The sequence below is a fragment of the Plectropomus leopardus genome, chromosome 3 (assembly GCF_008729295.1).
Source record: "Plectropomus leopardus isolate mb chromosome 3, YSFRI_Pleo_2.0, whole genome shotgun sequence".
Taxonomy (NCBI): Eukaryota; Metazoa; Chordata; class Actinopteri; order Perciformes; family Serranidae; genus Plectropomus; species Plectropomus leopardus.
In genome coordinates this window covers 13,264,805-13,290,197 of record NC_056465.1, presented here as the reverse complement: position 1 = coordinate 13,290,197, position 25,393 = coordinate 13,264,805, and the positions used below count along the sequence as shown (strand labels likewise).

Sequence of the window (25,393 nt, the reverse complement as noted above, 5' to 3'; positions counted from 1 at the left end):
AATTACGATCTCCAAATCTGATAATGATTACAACAGAACCTGTATCATGAGAGAGTCGAGGGAGGTGTTTGCTACAGTGAATACCAGTGCTGGGAAACTTGGGTTTGATACAGTTACACAGCACTGTGGAAGAACTGGTGGACCAACTTCTCTACAATGACTCATTAGACGACAGACAAACTCTCTGCTGTGAAGTGTCCCAACACAAATCAGTGGTCAGCAGTTCACATTAAAAGTAGAGTGTCACAGCCGGTCCCAGCTGACTCCAGTGTCTGTGTGAGTGGGATTTTTGTTTGTTTTTTTTCCAGTCACTTTTGTGTTTGGTGCCTGCCTGTTATGTTTTGGTTTTGTCCCTCCTTTGCTCTCTTGCCACCCCTTGTCTGCGCTCCTTCACTCTTCACACCTGGTGGCACTCATCAATCAACGCACCTGCCTGCCATCAAGCCTGCAACCTACAAGAGAGCCAGCTCTACAGGCGTTCCTTGTCGGGTCGCTGCTGAACACTGTTGTGACAAGAATCCAGCTCTATTTCTGATCTTTTCCATTTCTTTGCCTGCTTGCCTGTTTGATTTTTTTCTAAGACCTATTTTGTGTTCTCTGCCAGCCATCCTGTCCACACCTCCAGCAGTAGATAACCACAGGAACACAGATCACCCCTCACTTCACCCAGTCATCTTGTCCATCACTCTCCTACACAGTTCACTACTGTAACAAAGAACTCTTTTTTTAACTACATCTGTTTGTCTGTCTGCTTTTGGGTCCTCAGTTCAAAGGGTGACATAAGAGTTTGGCATCTACTGGTGTTCAGGCTGTTACTTCATTCATCCTAAAGCAGTGGCTCCTTTTGCACCACCACTTCCCTATGAAACAAGCTCCTTTACCCTTTTATCCGCACCAGATGCAATTCAGCACTATAAATTACATAAAAGTGAAGCTTGACATCTTAAAATGTCCAGTTACTAATAACTGGACTGTGCTGTTATCAGCTAGGCTTTTGTAGAAACATGGTAGTGCAACATGGCGATCTCTGTAGATGAGGATCAGCTCCCCATGGCTCATTCTAAGGCAACAAAAACACAATTATTATTTTCAGATGATTACACACTAAATGAAACATACTTATTATGCTATATTCCATTTTTGCCAATATATCCCCCTAAATCCTACACAGTGGACCTTTAAGCCTTTTTCATTTATTTGTTTCCCTGAAATCCCCTCACTTCACCTTAAACCATAATCTCTGCAAAATTATGTTTCCTGGCTGCAAAAAAAAAAAAAGTTCCTCTTTTACAATTTGATGACTGTCAGATTTTAACGAAATATTGAAATTCATCTGAGATATCACGAATTGCCTACTTGTTGATTTAAATTCATGAGCTACTCTACAAAGCCGCTTCAAATCCATCTTTCTGAGGTTGGACAATGTTAGCGTTATATTTCCCCCATAATGTGTGTCAGATGATACTAAATAACATCCACATTCACATACCACCTTCATCTATATACTGCAGTACTTACATTGTAGTGGTCATGGCGTGAGCATGGCCTGGCTGGGCTTTGTCTGGAGTGAATCTCACTGAGGAGAGGGAAAAAGAGAAAAGAAGTTTTTCAGGGATTTGAAGAAGCGCTGCAGGCAAGTCAAATATGACCCTAGCAGGACTGAAGACGTGTCGTGATTGGAATGAATGAGGGAACGACTTAATGAAAGGAAAAAAAAAAAGAAAATTTTAAATTCTTGGCAAGGGTCGAACCAGACAAACTGCAAAGGTAATTTTACTGGTGGTGGGATTAAAAGACTTTCTCTGACGAGTCCTATTTCAGAGGCAGATCTCTTACTGATAGGAGCGCCTCCCATTCTCCTTCTCCAACCTTCGGCAACGCTAAAGAAACCGGAAAATAGGACTCAGAGGCAGAGCGGCTGAAAGCAATCAAGGGTTTACTTGGTAAGAAAATTAGTTTGGTAAAAAGGTTATCAGTCAGAGAGAGCAAAAAAAAAAACAAATAAGCAGAGCCAGAAACAGGCAAGTAAGACTGGTTTATGCATTAGATGATCTGGGAGAAGAGGACTGGTAAATACGCAAAGAGGAATGCATGAATGGGGATCAGGTGACTGGAGATGGTGGGAACACACCATTCTCAAGCTACATGGCAGGTGGGGCATACAGGGTATCTGAAATAACAGGAGAGATTGGTAACCGCAAAAACAGGAAAAAGAGCAAAAATGACAAAACAATGGTCTGCACTGAGAAGTATTTACTGATACATTAAAAAAAACTCCTGAATTGCTGCTCATTTATGATAAAAGCTACTAAAGAACACAAGGAGGGACGTCTAGAGAAAAACTCTAGAAGTCATTATCATATGACAAAACCATTTCCTAGAACAACAACCCGCACAGTTCGATTAACAGATGCTGCTGTATTTTATTAGTTTTTTGCAACCTTTCATTTTTTTCTAGGCACCTTTACCCATAAAGTGTTTTCAGTTATTTTCAAATATTTGTTTTATCCTGTCTAATTCATGTTCATGACACTGCTGCGTTGCTAAACAAGAGCCGCAGGGCATTAGGTTTATACATTGGTACCTCACACAAGCCAGTGAGTACATTCATTAATTCATTGACATGCTAGAACAACACGAGCGCAGCATGCAGTGAAAAACAGCACCATGGACAAGTGTGTGCGTGTGTGCGTGTGCGTGTGCGTGTGCGTGTGTGTGTGTGTGTGCGTGTGCGTGTGCGTGTGTGTGTGTGCGTATGTGTGCATGCATGTGTTCCTGCCAGGAACTTTGTGCTCAGCGTGTGTGTAATAAGTGATCATTTGCAAATCAAGCTGTAAATGTGTACTCAATTTCGTCAGTGTTTAGAAGCAGCCGTCAAACTGTACAGTCTGATTGCAAACAAGAGACACTTTATCAGTTAACTGTGAGATAAAAAGAGGTGTCATCAGCGTAAGGACAGACTGCAGGACAAAATAAGATCTCATGTATATAAATACACCTGTTCCCATGCACTGCACACACGTCGCCAACTTAAGGTGTTAAAAACCAACAATTACGGCTAATTCATGACAGCATCAGAAGCTCCTCTTGCCAGGCAGCGCTCCATGTTATCTATCTATAAATACTGACAGGAAGAGAGGTTTCCACATATACTGAAGCAGAAATCTTAATTAGGGCGCCGTACTGTGAGTGATTAACTGAAAATCTCAAACTGCAAGGTTCACTGTAATTTTAATGTCTGAGTGTGCTGTAAGGTTGTTGTGTTATTTTTTAACATAGAGCATGTCATGGTGGACTTTTTTAGACGAAAAAAAAAAGAAATATTTACAGTTCGTCAAACCAAGGAATTAAAAATACATATTTCTAGGGTATTATTGTGCCATTAACACATTTTACTTTTTGCTGTTAAAAAAAATGAAATAATTCAAAATACATACTTACAAGTTGTTATATTCTGTCTTTAACACAAATTTGGCTTTTTGCTGTTAAAAAAAATGAGAGAAAAACAGGCAGAAATGTCAATACTAGCCTCAGGTCTTAGTAAAAAGGATTTACACCAATTTTCATTAGCATGTTACAGGCAAAAGAGCAGCATCCTGAGTCCTTTATTTGCACAAAAGCGTTCAGCCTCTATTTTATTAAAGCCAGTTAGTCTGGTAAGAAAAGCCTTATTGAATTCCTGATTGGAAATTGAGAAGAGACAATGATTAAACGATATGGATAAAATCAAATATCATGGTAAATGTGATTTTATATCATGCCATCAACATACAGTGTAATATGTGAGAATTCTATTTAGAAACTGTTCATGGATAACATCACCAGACAGGAATGTCTATAATCTCCCACCTTTACAGACATTGCCAAATGGCAATCCTGCTCACAGATTTGCACCGCTGCCTACACAGGTTTAATCTAATCAGAGATATTTATAGGATAGCTGTCACACTATAAATGCCATCAAATTCATATCATGTCATAGTGTTCATCATCATATTTCCCAAGTCTTGTAAGGACTAATCAAAATCTCAGAGACAGTAATACCAAAAACATGTCACTTACACTTATCACCATGTGTTAGAATTTCAAGCTTTAAAGAGTTAACTGGTTGGTAACCAGATTATCTTTTTTGTTGTTGTTGCTGGTCCATAACCACAGAGCCCATAATAATCATTACTCAAATCATATTAATTGACTAATGTTGATGTAACTCTAGTCTTACAATCATTTTCTGAACAAAACTGCCCTAAGAAGGTCAATGGATGCTCCAAAGACAAGTTAGCCAGTCACCGAGGTGGGACAAATGAACAAAGTAGACTCCAAAGATTATTGTCACCAATTCAGTATCTGACCAAATGTCTACCTCTCTGTCTCTGAGTTGTGACACTGGATAAGGGCAAGAGAAGTGTTTTGCAGAACATTATGATGCCACAGTAAAACTGATCTTTGACATTTTGGTTATAAAATGTCATCACTTCATCATTTTAACCTTTTAGACATTTGTGTGAAATTTTGACAGAATTAGATTCTGAATTCTTGAGTTATGGTCAAAAGCGTGTTATGTGAGGCTACAGTAACCTTGACCTTTGACCGTAAAATTCCAATCAATTCATCCTTGAGACCAAGTGGCTGTTTTTGCCAAATTTGAAAAAAAAAAAATCCCTCATGGTCATTTTGAGATATCACGTTCATAAAAATGAGAAAGACAGTGTCACTGTGACACTGAAAATCTACTCAGTTTGTCTTTGAGTCCAAGTGGAACTTTGTGCCAAATTTAAAGAAATTCCCTTACGTTGGTATTAAAATATTGAGAACAGGACATAAGGATGTAGAGACAACCCAAATACAGAATGCCTCTGGCCATGGCTGTCACCAGCATGGAGGCATACAATGCAAAGGAAAGAGACGAATGAGGTCCATGCTCAATACATCTTGTAAGTGGACTACATATTCTCACAAGATCAGTTTTCAATACTTTTGGACAGGAGCCAAACATTTCATGACATACTGCCCCGATGCCTAGGGTAAAGTCAGACTTTTTTGGTTGGTTACCAAGAAAAGCCCCTAAAATTCTGAAGACTACCTTAGGTGTCACTTTTACAGTGTGTTATGTATCACTGTTACATTTCAATTAATTTAAGTTGTCACCTGTAAATTGCATTTAAGTTGTCAAATAAAATAATTTAGACACTTTGGCAATTCAAAGGCATCAAGGACCCCTACTTCATATTGATGACATGTTCAGGTAAAATATTTCAGCTGCTAAGGTAAAATTCACTTCAGTAAAATGCCCCATATTAGCTTTTATTTGTCCCATTTCACTTGAATACACTCACTCAGGACCTTTTTCCATGTGAGGTTTTAGCTGCAGCACTCTTAGTACCAAAAAGTGATAATCAACATGACAAACAGCTTACCTTTGAAGTTCTGAGACCTGCTATTTCTGTAATCTTTACTCTGCCATCCTAGTCATCTCAGACCAATCCAAATGATTATTTCATTTTAATAAAGGCAATACCATGTTTGGCTGCTGATATTTAAAAAGATGTCAAATCTTTGTTTCCTATTACCTGATGTCCCACATGACCTGACTTTAACCTATATCACTGTATTAATAAAGATTATGTAAATACCCTGAATGTTTGTTTGTTTTTAACTATCTTGTAGCATTTGTTGTGGTATAAAAACAGACTGAGAGCTGAGGTAAAGCTACACCTCTCTAAAGAACCAACAATGATTGATATTATCTTTCTAATGAAAAGTTGGCGGCAATCTTTGCTTCTGCTCCATCACGTTCTTTGGAAACAATTATGCTAGGATCAAGACAGCCATCTGAAACTATTTTCCACATCCAAAAAGGAAGTTCTGCCCCTCTGCTCCGTGTCCTCCAAGTACTCCACCTCGCCAGCTATTCATCCTGCTGTGAGTCACTCCCTGCCAGTCTCAGGCTGCTCTGCAGAGGAGGCGCGCCGGGGCTTGTTCCTCCCCCATCAGCAGCATATTTCTTATTCTATCAAGTTGCTTTTCTTTCTCTTTAAAGTTTCCACACAAAAAGCAAGCATGTAACATTTATGTGACATTTACATTGACTTTTTATGTTTATGACACTTGTTTCCCATGATGAGAAGTAAATCATGAACAAGAGCAAAAAAAGTCTGAAAAAAGTTCATATAGGCTAAACTCACCAACAGGCAATGCACGGCATCTTCCCACTGTCATTAATAAAGTATCTATCTATCTATCTATCTATCTATCTATCTATCTATCTAAGGCTCTCAGTGGAGCCTAAATTGAAAGAAATGACAGACCTGTCAGTTTGACAGTTTAACAGAGGTGGGTGAGTAATTCACCGCCTAAGCGTGAAAGAGAGACAGGTCACGAGAATGTTGGCACGTACATCATACGTGCTTCTAAAAGCCTTAAAAGTAACAAATTAGTGACAAAAAGTTTCCTTACAACGCTCCTTGAAGTTTCTCCTGGCTTCGCTTTCAGGTTTTCTTTTGTCCGACTCGGAGTTCATCCAGGTGAGTTTAAATCCTCAGCTAAGATTTGTGCACCTCTGTCAGAGTCCTCTGTCCATGTTTGGGTCCCAGACCAACAACGACGATGCCCTAAGAGAACCTTTTTCGCTTTCTCACGCTCTTTTCCCGGACGTAAAGACCAGCCGAGCCCCCCGGCGTAAAGAAACGAGACTGAACGCATGAGCTGAGAGAGCGAGGAGAGACAGAGTACAGAGAGAGAGAGCACGCACACACTCAGAGAGAGAGAGAGCAGAGAGACAGAGAGTACACAGAGAGAGAGAGAGAGAGAGAGAGCACGCACACACTCAGAGAGAGAGAGAGCAGAGAGACAGAGAGTACACACACAGAGAGAGAGAGAGAGCACGCACATACTCAGAGAGAGAGAGAGAGAGAGTACAGAGAGAGAGAGCACGCACACACTCAGAGAGAGAGAGAGCAGAGAGACAGAGAGTACACACACAGAGAGAGAGAGAGAGAGCACGCACATACTCAGAGAGAGAGAGAGACAGAGAGTACAGAGAGAGAGAGAGAGCAGAGAGAGTACAGAGAGGCTCCGAGAGACACAACAGCGTCCAGCCCACCGTGGTGCGTTCAGGAACACCTCCGGAAATCCTACCACTCAGCATGCACGCTGCAGCTTTCTTGGAACAATCAAATGTTCGGGACCAAAAAAAAAGCAGCATGTCAGATGTAAAATTTACAGTAAGATATATCCACCCTGGTTCTATATTTGAGTGCAGTTTTAAAGTGTTTGAGTGTTTCAAAAGTCTACTTCTGCTCCACAAGAGTTGCATGTCAGAACATGACATCCAAAGCTAGTTTTGCAGATTGAGATTTAATATTTATATGATATATTATAAAATATGACACATATAACAACCACTTGGAAACAAAATGATCTCAAAGTGACACAAAACAACCACAAGGAAATACAACATGACCATAAAGAGACACAAAACCACAAAAAGATGTATAATGACTACAAAGAAATGCAAAACTACTACTCATATATTGCAGGTTTTAGTTATTTTAAAGGAGCCCTATTATGCTCATTTTTGGGATCGTATTTGTCTGATTGGTCAGCTGGCTTTCTCTATGCACATTCTATTGTAGTTTTTACATAGTGATATCACCAAGCTTTATTACTTAAGAGACCTTTTACAAGCACAGAAATGCTATACAAGTCAAAAAAAGCAAAGGGAAAAGCCAAAAAAAGTATGATAGGTCCCCTTTAATAAATCAGAGAGATGATCCAGTTGTTTGTTTTGTTTTGTTTTGTTTTGTTTTGTTTTTTGCTGTCTTATTTTATTCCTCAAATTTATATTATTGTCAGTGCTGTCTTGTTCGTGTGCAATGTATTCATCATTGTATTTACCTTTTGGGAACATCAATTCCGTCTCATTTAGATTTAGACTTAGTTTTAACATAGGTTTAATCACAGTTAGATTCACACAGGCAATATAACATGCAAAATATTTATTTATTTATTTGTTTGTATGTCCAGTTTTTGTCATCTTAAGAATGTCTCACTTTTAACTGTCCATGTTTTTTCCTTCCACCCCTGCTATTCGCCAGAAATGTTCTGTACACATACCAAATATCTCTGTGGACCAGCAACTTCCTATCTTGTTTGACTTATTATTCTGGAGAAGCATTTTTACAATTAAATAAGTGTACAGCTGGTCACATGAATTTGTGGTGATTATTCTGCTGCTAACAAGTGAATATATTCTTAAAACAATCTTTAAGAAGTGAAACACTATTTCTGCCATCTTTTTAAGATGGCCATACCCATGAGACAAAGGTGGAAAAGATCATCTTTCACACAGGCACTCCTTGCCAGCAAAACTTTGATAGTGTATTATGAAATTTGTTCCCTAAATGTGCCGTTTGCTTATCTTTCAGTTTGCAATAGAACTAGAGATGGCCACTCCCACTTATCATAAACTGTATGTGATGATAAGTAGACTGCTGGCAACATGAAAGCCAACATAATACAAAATGCTTTTAGCTCCCCAGCGTCTCCGTCTTCCACTGAATACTACTCCTCTCTGCTCCCTGTATGTCTGCCTCTATAAAAAGACTTCTTGGGAAATACAGAGTTGCATCTGTCAGTTTAAACCCCCCCCCCCCCCAGATGCTCAGTCACACAAACTTGCCCTATATTCATCTGAATCAGGAGATTGCAGCAAAATGGGGACAAACGTAGGTGCAAACAGTCTAGTAGTGTACAGTGATCTCATGCAGCTCCAGCTGACACTCAACTTTTTCAAATTATCCCAAAAAGCCCACTGTTTTAGTCCTGGAAAAAAGTCTCCATCCAGATGTGGATCCTTGGCCACGCCACTAAGTCAACCTAGTTTTCCAAACCCAAACAGACAGTCCACTCAATAATCCGTTATTTGAATGGAAAATATGTCTGTGACTGTATTAACTATACAGGGAACTCCAGAGGAATGAATACTGAATGAATGTGTTGTCCTGAAGATGTGGCCTGAAATTTGCATGTTGTATTTATACTTTACCTAAACTTCCATGGCACACCAGCTGAATACAGATTGTTACTGTAATGCTGCCTTGTGTCCATACATTGCTCCACTATCGCTGTCAGGATTATAATAGTAACTTGCGGATGCTGAGCATAAAGCCAGATAGGAACAGAGGTGACAGAACATCGCATTTTAGATAGTTCATGTCAATGGAAAACACAGGTATTGTCCGTATGATGAAAGTAAAGGTGGACATTGACAGAAACATGCATGAATAGGGCAATGCTTATTTGGGCTTATCAGTGTTTCCCACTGGCTTGATATTTATTTGTTATATTGACTCTTCAAACAGCATTGGATTCATACATTAGATTGCCAAGATTTGCACTTTAAACTGTATGTATATAGTTATTGTAAGAGTAAAAAAAGACAAAAAAAATAAATAAAAATTCCATGGATGTATTGCCTTTACATGGAATATTTACAGTGGCAACTAATGATTGCATTGCTGCAAATTGACCGAAGCACATTAAGACATTCATTAAATAAGGCGGATTAATTACATCTACAAATGCTTGTTTACTACTATTTATCCCCCAGTGTTTCACAGGGTGTGCCAGCTCTCTTTCTTCTCTCACAGATCAATACAAAAAGGTTCAATGTAATGTTCCCAACACATCTAACTGCTTGTTTACGTCAGTAGCAGTCTGCATGAGTGTACCAACAACTGGGGTCAGCACAAATTAGAACTGTGCAATAAAAAATGCCCTAAATAATAGGCATTATGTGAAGTGTCATGTGTTAGCAACACTGATAAGCCAGGATAAGTAAATATCGTGATAACAAGATAGGTTCAAGGCATGCTTACGTTACTGAATGGGCCTACCAAGCACAGGCCTAGGGACCCAAAATGTTCGAGGGCCCCCTGGCTGCACTTGCAAAATGTCACACATACTAACACATACTGACCAGGAAGAGACTTAAAATCAGCAAGATGCAATGGATCTGCAAAGAGACACTAAACAACTACAAATATGAGCAATACAACCACAAAGAGGCTCAAAATTATTACAAAGTGACATAAAATGACCAAAAAGGACTCAAAATTACCTCAACAAGACTCAAACTTACCTCACAGAGACCCAAACGACTAAAGAAAGACACAATACCCTCCAAAGGAAACACTAAATGACCACAAAGAGACAAAAAAAACACAAAAAGATGTGTAATGACAACAAAGAAACACAAAACACCATAAACCTTGGGTATCTTGTTGCTATGTTGGAGAGAGGTGGTGGGGCCCTTTGCAAATCTGCGCCCAGGGACCCATAGTCTCATAATTTGCCTATGCGTGAATGGTAGACGTATCCATTCATACAGTTTATAATACTGCACAGTGACTGAGAAGCAGTGGACATTCTGGAAGAGTTGCCAGCCCATAAGAGGCCTCATGTATACAGACATTTACACGTGCATTCACAGTCGCATTCATACATGTGGGCAAGTTAGAGTTTCCAGTTCATCTTACCTGCATACCTTTGGACTGTAAGAGGAAACTGGAGTATCTGCAAAAATGGGGAAAACATGCAGTCCAAAATGAACACAGCTGGTAGGCAGATTTGGGCTCAGGGCCTTCTTACAGGATGCCAACCGCAAAATTATTATGCTTTCCAGGTTTAAACTGGACTGAGGATACATTAAGGTTAGGGAACGGATAGGATTAAAGTTAGGGCAAGCTTCCAGGAAATGGATGCAAAGCAATCCCCTAACAGGATAGTAATACAGGTTGGCTTGAGAGTGTCTGTGAGAGAGATGGCGTGAGACACAGCCTGCAGTCACGATCAAACTTTATGACGTAGAAAGGATGCGTCACTGTGTTCGCATAAATTTGCATATGTGAAGGAGGGGGGTTCATTTGCAAGGATATTCCTGATCTGCGTCATAATGAAGGAACATCACTTCACTTTCACAGCCCACTAATCTTTATCAGGGTAGATTTTGCTTGTTATTGTCAGCAGTGTGGTTTCACTCTGTCACTGAATGCTGCAATGACTGTTGGGGATTAGCAGCGTCTGGTTTCACACACATCCAGAATACTTACAGAGCTGAAGAAAGCGTAAGCATCAGCAGACGAATGTGATGAGGTTTTTTTTTTCTGCCGTCATTTCTCTTTTGTTAGTTTTGCCGATTAAAGTCATGTTATTACCAGGTGGCTTTTGATTGCAAACATGTACCAGTGTCAGCTGCTTTACATAATACCAGCAAACTGGATGAAACTAAAAAAAATGGCAGTGATGACAGAATGGCCTAGATTGATTATTTTAAAAATCAGTAATTAAAAAAAACACAAACTGAAATTAGAACCTGATATAAAAAAAAAGCTAAATGCTCTAAATGGGGAACTATTTTTAATAGTGGAAAACATGGAGACAGAGTCTTATTCACACCTACTGCCGACATTACTCATAAAGTCAACATACTTCAAATTCTAGAAAAAGAAAGAAAAAACAAACATGCTGCCAAAGCTAATCACTTATTAGATTATTCCCGTAAACCAAGATCTCTGAAGCACTTTCATCTGCCCTTGATCCCTGTTTTGGGGAATGTTTTCCATTCCTTAACAGCACAGTATCAAAGTAAGAGTCACAGCTTGCTGCTATACAGACTATAAAAGCAAGTAAAGATGTTCGGTTCAGTGATCAGAGAGAGATGTGAAAGAGAGCGTGAGCAGCAGAGCACACGGCAGCAGAAACCTACAACAGTATGCATTTAAAATGAAGAGATGACATCATTCCCTCCAATGACATCATCCCAACCTGTGATAGGAATGACATCACCCTCTTGGTATGTAATCCTCGCATAAGGATAATTTTGTGGTGCAGAAAAAAAAAGATAGTTATACAAATAAAGAAATGATAAAATCTGATCTTTATCCATGACAGACTAGTAAAGGGCATATATTACATCTGATAACTATATGTCAAATATCAGTCATAGACAATTCAAAGATTATTATTGTAGGTTTAAGCAACATGTCTGGTTTTAAATAACATAACGCTTAATATGTGTTTGTTCAGCTGTTGTTATTGATTTAAAATGCTATATCTTAGTATCTTGATGTGTATTTTAATATTTCTTGGTCTTCACTGGCTTAAGTACACATCTTCTTTAATACATTTATGGCATTAAGTGCACATATTTATTTATTTACTTATTTATTAATTTACCTCCACCTACAGTTAAAACATGATGTATTAGGGGTTACAGGCCCGGTATGGTCGTAATTAATGAATGTACAAATAAGTATAGGAAAAGTATCTCAGTTTATTTACTCTAAGCAGATTGTGAGTTACCAGGATCCAATTCCTTGTATGTATGAGTACTCTGTGCCTACAAGCCTAATTCTTATATTGACAAAATTCACCACTTTGGCCCAGCAAATACCATCCAGCAAAGAAGTGTGTGATTTCCCCCAGGTTCAGAGAGCTCTGTCCCTGCCAAAAGGACAAACGTGTTGCACCAACATGATTCATGATTCGTCGTCATTATTCCCATGTCATCATTGCCCAGTAAGTAGATTTTATGGCAGAGCTACAGTATCATCACTTCAGTAGATGAGTCAAGGTTTTAGTACTCTATCAACATTGTGAGTTGACTCCCTATAATAAACAGCCTCGCGGGCCCTGCAGTGTCTGTGCGACTCAAAACAGGGAACCCGCTCATGAATACTTAATCACATTCTGCACACCAGTACAAAACCTCACAGGGGGGATCACATACCAAGAGGATGATGTCATGCTTGCAGACTGGTTGGGAGGGATGATGTCACTGTGGGGGATGATGTAAACTCTTTTTATTTAAATGAATATGTGATTCTGCTGCAATGTGATTCCTCAGCCGACACCCCATTTCACGTGCAGATTCAATCTCTTTGATCACTGAAGGATGCAATGTAACTGGGTTTTACATAATAAGCTGCGAATGTCATGTCTTTCTTATCACATTAGTGATCTTTTGTGAAAGGGAGGAAACAAAGTGGGAAATGAGGTCAGTTGAAGGACCAGAGAGTATGCTATGCAAGAATTATCAAGGAAGCCACTAGCACGTAAGGGTGTGTGTGGATTACCTTTGGATAGAGCCAGCCTAGCTGTTATCCCATCTTAATGCTAAGCTAATGGTCCCCTGGCTGTAGCCTCATATTCAGTGTAAAAATATGAGAGAGGCCTTTTCTTCTGACTCTCTGCAAGAAGCATATTTCCCAAATTTTTAAAGTATTCCTTTAAGGCCCAAATAGCCGGTTGCTGCATCCCCTTTTGTTGCCTGTGTCTAGGCACAAATGTTGCACATGAACATACCGCAAAGACAATAGCTGACCATCAGCTAGCATGTACATTCTGCACCAGAAAGAACACAACTCTCTATACCAGCAGTCTTTCAGAAAGAAAAACTGGAAGACTAACAGAGCAGATTCAAAATGCTAGTCAGCCAGTTAGAATATTAACAACATGATGAAAGAACAAATTGTATTTACTGTGTGTTGACGAACAATAACACAAAGAAAACCATTTCTGCTAAAAAGCTTAATGGCGAAGAAAAATAATGGTATCTAATGTAACACATACATCACAAAAACCAGGGCATCAGATGCTCACTGATGGTCCAACATGGACCAACGGCCCACCACTGGCTTGGTGTGTCAGGCCTTTAACGCAGACATAAAACTAATATTGATGTTCTCGTTTTATCCTCCAAACACACATTATGTTGATCTTTTCCTATTAAAATGTCGCAGCTTTTACTGAAAATGTATCCAAATATGATGTACTTCAAATTTAGTTTCCTGTCTGAAAAAGGTACCTTGACATGGGAATGACTGTATCATCTGGAAACAGTTAGAATGAAAATTGCTTTTCATGCTAATCGAAGCACCACATATGTTCTGATGGAGCAGTTGCACAATCACTAGTTAGACCATCTACAGGGTACATATATGCAAATGTTCAGTTTTTAAAGAGACTTTTAGACTTTGGGCCCATGACTCAAACTTTCTATGCCAGGGTGCAATGACTACTTATCATGAAGTGATCTCAACTTTCTTTTAAGTTTAAGTTAAACATTTGTTTTCACTCTAAAGGTCGATTGGATTTTTTTTTTTGATGGTTGAGACACATGACTCATCATGAGTTCTGTTACTGTGCCACTGTCAAGACTCTCAGTTCATTTTTACTGGAATATATTTCCCTATCTGGCCTTCCCTTGAATTTTCTTGACTTGTTGTTTCCCATACATAGCTAAAATATTTGTATCTGCGTTTTCACATTTGTGGAAAACCCACATACTGCACATCCTTATTCCCTCTGGCATCATGCCCAGGGTCACACTATGAATATCCATGTTACTGAGAAATTTGGCAGCCACAGTAAGAGAGTGTTCAGGGGGAAACATGAAAATGGACCAAACAAACAGCTCTGTCTGCTTTCTTGTCTCTCCCCTCTTTTTAAAAATTATTTGAAAGACATAGTTGTTGATTGACTGTTTATGTCATGCATGATCATATATGCAGTAGTGTGTGCTGACAATGTTTAAGTGTGATGTCCTTTCCAGAGCACAGCTGTATCATGTCTCCTCGAATGCTACGCCTGCTAAAATACAAGCTGACCCTGCATTTCTGTTTAATGCAGCTAGTCACTTTAAAAAAAAGCAGGCCAAAAAGTCTGGACCCATCAGCCAAAGAACAATAAAATATGCTGATGTGTGCAGTTCTGTAAACTGACACAAGGCAGTTGTATCTAAAAATTGAACAGTCTTACAACAAATTGGTTATGTAATGACAGTACAGACTGTTCCACCTGCTGATCATGTGACAACATTAGCCAACAGGTTATATTCAGAACGCTGGCTGTAGGCAGTAAATAAGATTCTAAAGAAACGGTTTTAAGCCTGAATTTGAGCTTCTGCTTGTTGCTTTTTGTCAGTCTGTTACTGGAGCAAGAAGTGGTGGACACACCACCACATCTGTTTGTTCAATCAATCAAACATTATTGTTATAGTACTTTTCACACAGGTTAGCACAATTCAAAATGCAGAGCAATTGGCTACAAAACATACTCATCCTGGCTTGATATCAGGATTTTCCACAGACCTCAATGTGCAAAGTTTTCATTGATTTTAAGACAGTAATTAAATGTTTCCCAGTCACTCTTGGCAACAGCATCAAAGCCAGTGAAGAGTTAACTTCAGTTTCAAATAGAACGGGACATTGCTTGGCCTTACTTGGCAGGTTTCCATTAACCCTCAAGTTGCGCAAATTGAAATTGCGGATATAAAATATGTTTAATAGGAACATGTCAATTTAAAAATAACTCCAATTTATCACAAAAAAAGTTTTTACGCTCGCATTAGGTGGTATTTAAGGCAATTATAGAAAAGCCAGTGTTCGTAAAACTGCAATGGAAATACTTTTTTCACTTTTATAGGTCACATGATGCTAATGCTATGCACATATCAGTAGGAACTGGCTCCCTTGGGGATGATGCAGCAGGCACTACAAGAGGTTACTGAGATTACTGCATTGCATAACTCTTAAAAAGTTGAGTAGATCTTCTGGATGTTTTGAATCCACAATTCCTCTGTGAAATCGTGAACTATTACCTACCAGAAATCCCTAATACGTGGATGCTCCCACGTATAAGGCGCTTGTCTTTCCATTATCGCTCGCATAACACATCTACATCGCCTCCAATTGGAAACAATGACAGCGAGTGCAGTGGCTGAAATAGAAAAAAAACGGCTGATGTTTTGAACATCCATAACGATGCTCCTTAGAATGATATCGCCAGAGGAGAAGTGCATAACATCGCGAGAATAGTCACATAACATCACTCAGTGGAAACACAGTCATCTCACAATTGTGTTTTATTGACATTTCAAAAATATTGCTTATTTTTTCAGTTGTGTCACCTACAACCAACAACCTCTGAGGCTGAAAAATCAAGCCAATGTAGAAGTGTGAAAAACAGCAGTTCATCGATTGGCCACTTGAGGCTGGCTCCAAAACAACGTTATTGCAGAAATAAATATGTTTACAGCCTTGTAAAAATATGTATTCTGGTCTCTAGCTAATCCCAACATACAATCAGTTGCATATTTACATATCCTGCAATGTCAGAGCAACATTATCATTATTTTTCAAACGTGATGAATGTAAGTCCAATATTCACCCTCTTTTACCTCTGTTTATGGTCTCTAACAAACAAAGAGGTAAATACCTGGTTCTTTAGCTGCTAAATGTTCCACTATGTTCACTAGTTAGTCGCTAACCGTGTTTGTCGTCTGTTTGACACTGAGCAGGGTAGTGTACAGTGGGACAAGGAGTGAAACAACACAGTAAAGTTGCAGGCTGAACGGTTAAACAATGAGCTGAAAATCGCTATGCAGAGGGCCAAGGAGAGCTGCAGATTTGGTTGTTAATTCTCTATAGGTTCATCAGTCAGAGTGATTACTTTCACATTGTTTTCACACTGCCGTTATACATTGTTTAATTTTGATGTTTGTTTCTGCTTAATTTATTTTGCACTATAAGGACAACCATTTTACAAACGAAAGGCAAAATGGTGGCACTGTTCAGGGGCTGTTTATTGAATTAAAAGAGAAAAAGATTTCCAACTGCAGAGCTGCATGTGAGACACAACACCTGCCAAACATCAAGTCCTGTGAGAGAAGAGACAGACAGGGAAAGTGTCTGAAAAGCAGAGAGGAAAAAAGTGAGTCAAGTTAGTGCCCAAGGAACCATATGGGGAAAAAAAGAAAAACATTGAGACTGTGTCCAAATTTACAGACATCTTGCCTTCTTGTTTACTTTTCCCTCTTATCTTCACATCCAGAGTGCTCTTTGTCATAAGTTAATTAATTAATTGAATAAATTGAAACCAAGTTATCCAACAATTTTGATATTTAAAGTCATTTGTCAAGCAAAAAATGGCAAACATTCTCTGACTTTTTCTGTTTTCAATTAGTGTAACATACCTTTGAAGCTTGAACTGTTGCACAAACAAGCAATTTGAAGATGCCAACTTGATTTATTACTAATTTCTGACCTTTTATAGACTACATTTTTCTTGACTAATTGAAAATACAATAGAAAACTGGTATTGAAAACAATAACTAGTTGTTGCCTTCCACACTATTTTCTTTCCCCTGTGCTTCCCTTCTTCAGCCCCCCTTCTCTCATGGACATCTGCCCATTTGTTGCAAAACAACTGCAGCTGAATTAAGGTCAGGTGCGCACTTATTACACCATAAACCCACCCAGCCTGGCCACCGTGCATGTGTGTGTGTGTGTGTGTGTGTCTGTGTGTGTGTCTGTGTGTGAGTGAGAGAGTTCAACCCTCAGGTCTCACAGGAGTTAACGAGACAGCCACAGCTAATAGATTCAATGGGACTTATCAGTGCCAATACTCATCCGCAGGCAAAAAAAAAAAAAAGCCTGGAAACACAAGGAGATGTTGTTGGGCTTTCTGGATGCACAACATGTGAGCAACACACATTAGTGCCAGATGTGAGTGGAAAACATCTGGCAGTGACACCAGCAAGGCTTGAAGACAAAGGTTTGTGGGGGTAATACTGAGCATCAGAGAACAAAGCAAAGAGCCTGAGGGCTGAGTTGAGCATCTCTTATTCATTTTGTGGGTATGTCTGTCTTTCTGCCTCTGTCTCTCTCTCTGTCTTGCACACACTCTGATATGAACATACATCACCACACAGTCTGCAGCAATGTGTGCGCTATGATGCGATGAAATGACAGCACAGTATTGACTCTCAGCTTGTTTTCTGCATCAACCACATCAGCAGACCGTGATAGAGTCACTCATAAAACCACAAGTGAATCCCTGGATTACAATTTAAACCTTGTTTGCACACACACACACACACACACACACACACACACACACACACTCAACTGTTCTGTCACTTATTCCACTTTAAGTGGGTTAGGTGTTCAAACACTCTCTTTTGGGAAATAAGTAAGATTATAAGGGAGTATGTCTCTTCTTTCCATCTTCGCAGGGAAAAACAAATATGGAAAGAGTTAGAGAAAAATGGTGAAAGGAGAGAGGGAGAGAGAAAGTGCTCAGGAGTCCCAGTGCCGAACATGTGCGTCATCAGATTTTATTATCTAAAACTTAGTGAGCCGTCTCTTCCCAGTCAGCACAATAAAAAAAGTAGTTACAGCGTCAAGTACAGGACTGTCATCTGGTGGTAGATCGAGACTGTGTTTGTCCTGCTGTGATCTCTATGAACAGATGTAGTCCCAGTAGTATTGGCCAATTACGTTTGAGCGACAGACAAACATTGGTTTGTAAAGGCACTGGCCAAAATGGAACAGCAGAACCCTTCGGCTAGCTTTTTGAAAAAGTTGATCTGTACTCATATGCAGATACTGTTTTAAAGAGATTAGCTGGAATGAGTGGCACACGAAGAGGTCTTAGCCCAGATATCCGCTTGCTGTATGTTGTCTGTTCTACATCTAGAGGCTTATCCTCATCAGACCTATAGCCGATGGGCTCCAAGATTGGCAGATTTAGAAGAAATGGTGAGCAAATTGAACCTCTTGTTACTCCCTGCAGCTTCTGATGGAACGTCCTACTTTCAGATCGAGAGATATTTCTCAGAGAACGAAGCTTGGGATTTTTAAAATACCACTGCAGCGAATTAGTGTCAGTTTTCCATCATTACTATATTTTATGTGTTAATTGCTGTTCTTTTATATTTTTTTAATATAATGTTTACTGGCAAAAGTTGCACTAAATGAAACTGAAAATGTATCCATCATAGTTGTTTGTCAGCCCACTTAATGATCAGTAAAGGTATAAGTCACACACAGTTGGACACTGATTATAAATATGCAAATAAGGGGTCTTCACATACTGCCAGGTGTGATGGATTACTGAATGGGCCTGCTGATGTGTGTGTGTGTCTTGCTCCTATGTAGGAGAGGAGGTTGGGTGCCCAGAGTCCCATTTTGTCATAATCCACCCATGTTAAAATGTAATAACTCAACAATACCAAAATCATAGTACACAAGAAGGACCTTTGGGTGCTGGAAAGACCTATATGATTGTTTCAGAGGAGTAAAAGTGACAAATTAGAGCAATTGTATTGATTACTGTAACTTTTGATTATTAGCACTTCATGTAGTTTTTGGACTTCACCTTGCATATAGATAAAGCAGGAGCTTTCAAGAATTATAATACCAGTAAACAGACAGTAACAAACACAGATAGAAAAAAAGCTAAATGTTTTGTTACAAATAATGCAATTTAGATTTTGTTTGGTTAAAAAATGGTGCACTTCCAAAAACTAATCCTAGTATATACACTAAGGACCTACCTCGTTTTCTGATTGGATACAATCTACCCATCAGCCAAAAAGCCTTTGGAATATATAGGGGAATATAACCACTTCTGTAACCTATCCAGTACACCCAACTCATTAACATCCAACACGCAACTGCCCTCAATTCCCCGACCACCCATTTGTGTCCGTGTGCATGAATTAATGTTTTCATTCAGCACCCATTCACACTGAAGCAGACTGTATCAGTCAAGCAACAGGCAATAAGATCCACGCAGCTTTGAGTCACACTTCTGATCTCTACCTTAATGTCTCCCTGCCTCCTCTCTGCAGTGAAGAGAGCGTCACTTCAGCACCTTGCTTAATTCAAACACTCTTATATTTCAAAATGAAAGCTCAGTGCAGTGTTCTTCTGAATGAATTTACTCCATGTGCTCTTACTGAGTCATTTTTAAATCACTCCCCTGGTGGCCACCATCAAATAACTTTTGTTTTTATCATTCATTCAAATGTTTTCCAAAAAAAACGGGTTTGTAAACACGGTTTGACTTGTTTGTTTGCAGCCTGAAGACATTAATGTTTGACTGTTTTGTTTTTTTCTTTCTAATCAAGCTGCTTCTGCACTACAGCTTGCCGTAGGGCTTAGAGGAGACATTTTAGCTTTATACATGGAAAAGTTTGATGGTTAACAAAAGTGGAGTTTAAAAAGAAAGTCTGCAAAGACACATTATAAAAAGAAAATTGAACAGCCATACAAATGCCATTATATTAGTTCATCTTATGTTTCTGAAACAGTCTTGTTTGCCCAGCCTTGTTTTTTTCCAGCTTGACCTTTTCAGTGAGCACTATGACTGAGGAGCACTCGGTTTTTGGGTGTGCAAATGCATGCATGAATTTCTGTGTTGAGAGTTTCTCTCTTAATGAAACAGTTTACCTCAGACACACAAAACTCAGCATAGAACAATAATCAACCCTGACTAGGAAGTGAGGGTGATTTAATATGGGAGAAACAGGAATAACCAGAGTTCTTGTATATGGAGGTAAAATAAAGACGTAAACAATAAAGTGGAGACAGAGATAATGACAGAAAATGAGAAAAGTGGAGCGGAAGCAAGACAGCAAATCAACCAAAGTGGAGAATATCATTTGACTAGATATTTACTAATAAATCAGGTCAAGTCTTCCTAGAATATTTGCACTGCTGTACCACTAAAAGCATTATTACCATAAAGCACAAAACAACAAGTGAGGCAAGGTTGTTTGTTGACAGACTTTGGTCATGATGTGCTAATTACAAAAAACTAGCATATGGTGATCAACAGGAGACCAGAGAGACTGAAAACATCAGCATAGGCTACCATGCAAAAACATTCAACTATGAAAGTCTCTGTAAAACCTAAAACCTTGAATTAAAGGTAACTGTGGCCTTGTTGTCAGAGGGTAAAGTGCACTCAGTCTACAGACATATAGCTCAAAGTGGAAACTTAAATGTTTGAATGTGAATGAACATGTGTTCACCCTGGTCTCTGTGACCTTGAATACCAAAGGGCAGGTACAGAGATTGAATGAATAATGGAAAAACATTTATCAATAATCATCAAACAACGGATCTGACTGGATTTCCAACTGATTGGATGTTCTACCCGCAGACAGTATTTTAAAATAACTGTGCTCATGACTGCCCACACACTTCCTGACACCTAAAAGACATGCTCTAAATATTTTCTATTATTTAGATTTCTTTTTTCATAAGTTAGCTTTTTTTTATATTCCTTCAAGTGATTTATTCTTTATATAACAGGAGTCATTTCATGGAAATTCAACAAACTTTTTCTCAATGTTCCCTCTTATCAGTAAAGACTGGTGCAGGAATGAGTCCTAAAACACAGAAATGAGTTTGCAGTTTAACATTCCCGCTTCCCTTGTCTTAGAGTGAATTGTTTTTTAAGATTCCTGAAATGTGGTGTGCTGTAGTTTGTTTATAGCCTAATGTTAGCTTTTACCTCTAGTGATTGCATTTACGCTTCAAAAATCAAAACTTCTGAAATCGAAACTCTAAAAGCAGTGTTCATTTGATTTCAGATTGTAAAGATTTTATTGCTCAACAAAACATGTAACGCCTGATGACCCTTATGAGGACAAGCGGTTACAGAAAATGACTGACTGACAAAACATGTAAGTATCATGAACTTTTGTTTGCCACAAAACTGCTTTTCCAATAATCCAAAATCTAATGAAAAACTCTATAAGGTTATATTATATACATATTCTGCCTAAAAGGAGAGTATGCAGGTCTAAGTTTTCAGTTGCATAATGTAACATGCCCTCCAGGTTACTTAACACCACAAGTCCCAGAAGCAAATCCTGAGTGTCTCTAATGGAGGCTGCAGCCTTAAGTGTGAACATGAAGATCAACAGCACAGGGTTAAATAATCACTTACACTTTCAGCTCCTGTGTAAATTCAGCCCTGAAGGCCCAACTGAGCAAACAGCAGAGTGCACAACCCACTCATCACCATGGAGATCTGTGTCATGAGAGGCTCACCTTTTGCACTCTTAGTTTGAATAAATCAAATTGACAGCATAATTAACCTCTTGAGAAATGACAATGGCTGTTAGGTCTGACACAGATCGAAAACCCACAGTCTTGACCTCTGAGAATTTAGCACTGGACTGTCGATTGAAGCCAGACCGATCAGCTTTTCCCCAAGGCTCGTGAAATGTGTCTGCGGCCAAAGCTCCTGATTCCCGCTCGCCTCAGACACTGCAGTGTGAATATTAGGGCTATTTACACAATTGTGGAAAAAAATGGCCTGAAATATATTAGGCTATATAAGGCTATTGTTTTTATAGAGAACTATATTAAGATTAGATAAGATATCGGTAGAGGTAAATAGTGTCTAAGAGTAATAGTAATAGTAAAAAGTGCCTTGAGTAAAATGACAATATTAATATTGGCATCATCTCACAACATTAAAAAATACTTTCACATTTTGGGAAATCTGTTTGCTTTCTTGTTAATAATTTCTACTATGAGCAAGCCAAAGCAAAATCACAAAATCACAAATGGCTCTATCTAGGGCCAGTATTTGGTTTGTCCAATCAGTAGAAACATTGTGGTGCAACATAGATGAGAACCTGCTCCCATAAACGTCTCACGTTAAGATAACAATTCGTATTTTCAGGTGATTATACACTAAAGAAAATACTGATATCATATTATATTCCATTTCTGTCAATATGTCTACTTAAATCCTAAACATTTCAACTTTCACATAGATATTTTTTCATCTTACACTGGAAAGGAAAATAACCAAATTCCCAAAATGTAAAGTATTCCTTAGTGTATGGATTTTTAGGAACTCTTTAAGAAAAATGAAACAATTCATTACAATAAAAAAAGTATTCCTTGCCTACCTCAGTTTTGATATCTGAAATTAGGAAAAGACACAAAACTTTCATTATCTCTGTGTTTCCTGTCATACTGCGTCATTAAAAAATGAAACATAAAAAATATGGAGGTGGAGTGACAATGTTGAGAAAAGACAGCAGCAGATAGACTGTGACAAACATCTCTGGGTAATTAATAAGAGAGCGGAAGGGTGAGACATATCAAAAGACTGTGGGTGTAGAAACTGTCATTTCGATATGACAGACGACACAGACTAAAGAGAGACACAAGGTTGCGCCTTTTTAATTATTCCTCTTTGCATACTAACAGCAAAACTAAATCAATGCCTCAGTATTAAAAAAATAATCAAACTCTCAGTTTTATAACTGGCAAATCAGATGTGAGTCACCATGGGCAGCTTGCGTGGGTTGTCATTCACTTCACCACTTTTGTTCTATGTCTTAATGAAATGTTGTAATACAGTACTGAGGGAAGATTACTCACCGGCTGTGCCGCACCAGCAGACCTCCAGGAGGATACCATGGGAAATAAAGTTTGCCTTCTGAGCGATATCCTGAACATTTGTAGGAGCAGACACAGAGCTTTATGTGGAGCAGTGTGTCTCTGGGCATGAGGGGCTATTTCTGATCCACAGTGTCAAAATACACACCAATCACTCACAACACCACACACAGGCCAGGATGTTCATGCATGTGTCTGTACTACTCTGTGTATCTGCAAGTGTGTGTGTGCACTGTAATGTTTGTATGGGGATTCAAGCCTATTGGATGAAAGCCAACTCCATTTTTGTGTCGATGTACACTGTGGACTGGATGTGTATATTTGTAGCTGTTGGCAGAGCAAGGACTTCACAGAGCCTTGGATCAACAAGAGCATAGTGGCAAGCCCCTTATGTCAGTGGTCGCCTCAAATTTTCCCCTCTATTTGAGGAACAGAGGGGTTTTCTGTGTGCCAGTGTTTGTGTGTGCGCACCGTACGTGACGAATGATATTTGATCCCATAAGTCCTCTGACGCACTCTTGCCAAGAGCTGCCTTTGAGTTGCAATGCCACACCATTCACAGCAGCCCCTGTACCAAGGACTGAGAGTCCGCACATAACAACGCAAAAGTTAAAGCTGCCATAGTTAATATTTTTTTCTGTAAACAATAGATCTGATCTCTATGTGTAAATTAAAAGAAGTTGCTTGTCGTGATGGGCCCACAGATAATTACCCCCTCAGCTCTACAGAGCACTTAAACATCTTTTGGCTTACATTTTTAGGGAAATTTAGGGGCATCCAGTGGTGAGGACTGGAAATTGCAACCAGCTGAAAATTCTCCCAGTTAGAATTTCTTAGGTGTCCATTGTATAGGAGGTTTTTACCAGGAGCCAAAATACCCCCAGAGGTCTCCTCCTCTCCAAAACGGTTGGATCAGGCTATTAAACTGGTAAAAACACAGAATAAAGCAGTTTCTCATCAAAAGTCAGTGTTTCTTTGACGTTGTTAGGCATGTCCAAGACAAGCCGTTATCTTATGAGTAAATTGAAAGAAGTTGCTTGTGGCAATGAACCCACAGATAATTATCCCCTTATCTCTACAAAGCACTTCTACAGCATCTTTTGTCTCATTGTTTTGTCTTTTCGGGCAGCATTTTTACCATTTGGTTCACTTTTACCACTCTAATAATCTCATTTTCATCTCATCATGCAGCTCTTTTACACAACCTGCTAAACACCAACAACAGCTATATCTGATGAACAAAGCTAAAGAGCTAGATATTTTCCACATGAGATGGTGGAGACCAAAACCAGAGCTAAAAGAGAGGATATTGGACTTACGTGGCCAGAAACATGACTCTAAATGAATGTTGCTTTGTATGCTGGATGTGTAAATAGTCAACTGTTCACTGAAAAGTTTACTACAACAACTTTAAAGGATGACGGTGTTGAGTTTACAGCTTTTTGCATTGCGCACAAGTAGCCAAAGAACAGTTAATGCAGCTTATATGTGCAAAGAAATCACAATTCAAGGTTAAACTTCTATCATTGCATCCAAAATTATCAACTGAGCTGCACCTGCCATTGAATTTGACAATCAAATAAATCCCAAAAGAATAAGAAGTGAAGAACAGTTTCAGGATCGAATAGCAACAAACCCCAACAACAGATATTCTATTTTAAATGCATGTAAAAGTTATTATCATAGTGCCATTCTTAGTTTCCATCACAGCTGCAGTTAGATTTAATCCATGCTTGTGAAGTGGCAGAGCCAAAGGGGACACCGCTATTTTTAAACTGCCAGTAAGATGTCAAAACTCTGCTGACAACAGGAGAGTTGGAAAGTTGACCTGCATGACACTTGAAGTGGTTTGAAAACACCATAAAGCTTTTATTTTAATATACATGGATTTTCTGATAAAAATATATCAGTTCATCAGGCACCCATCACTTTTAAAAACCCAGACTGAGCTATAAACTCAAGTAACCAAAAACTCAAATCTTTCAAATGGCCCTATAAAAGCTTTTGTCCACATAGGGCCTGCATATTGTATTGTGTTGCACGTAGCCCACAAAACACAAGTTAATCAGTTTAGTAATCACAAATAAGATCTTGTGTTGTGATCATTGCAACATGGC

At 38.9% G+C, this 25,393-nt stretch overlaps 1 protein-coding gene across 4 annotated transcripts in view; it reads right to left on the bottom strand.

The window, feature by feature from the left end:
* Positions 1-23,276, bottom strand: part of lepr (leptin receptor) — a 47,162-nt gene extending 23,886 nt beyond the window's left edge. Inside the window, exons 1-3 of one of the 4 annotated variants that reach the window (XM_042514727.1) lie at positions 6,457-6,758; positions 3,438-3,482; positions 1,519-1,576 (exon numbers count right to left, since the gene is read on the bottom strand). In XM_042514727.1, coding sequence (XP_042370661.1) covers positions 1,519-1,576; position 3,438 — 59 coding nt within the window. In that variant the 5' untranslated portion in view covers positions 3,439-3,482; positions 6,457-6,758. Of the gene's footprint in view, positions 1-1,518; positions 1,577-3,437; positions 3,483-6,456; positions 6,760-23,258 lie in introns of those variants that run through there. The other 3 variants (XM_042514734.1, XM_042514739.1, XM_042514721.1) reach the window with 3 other exon arrangements.
* Positions 23,277-25,393: the final 2,117 nt, after the last annotated feature.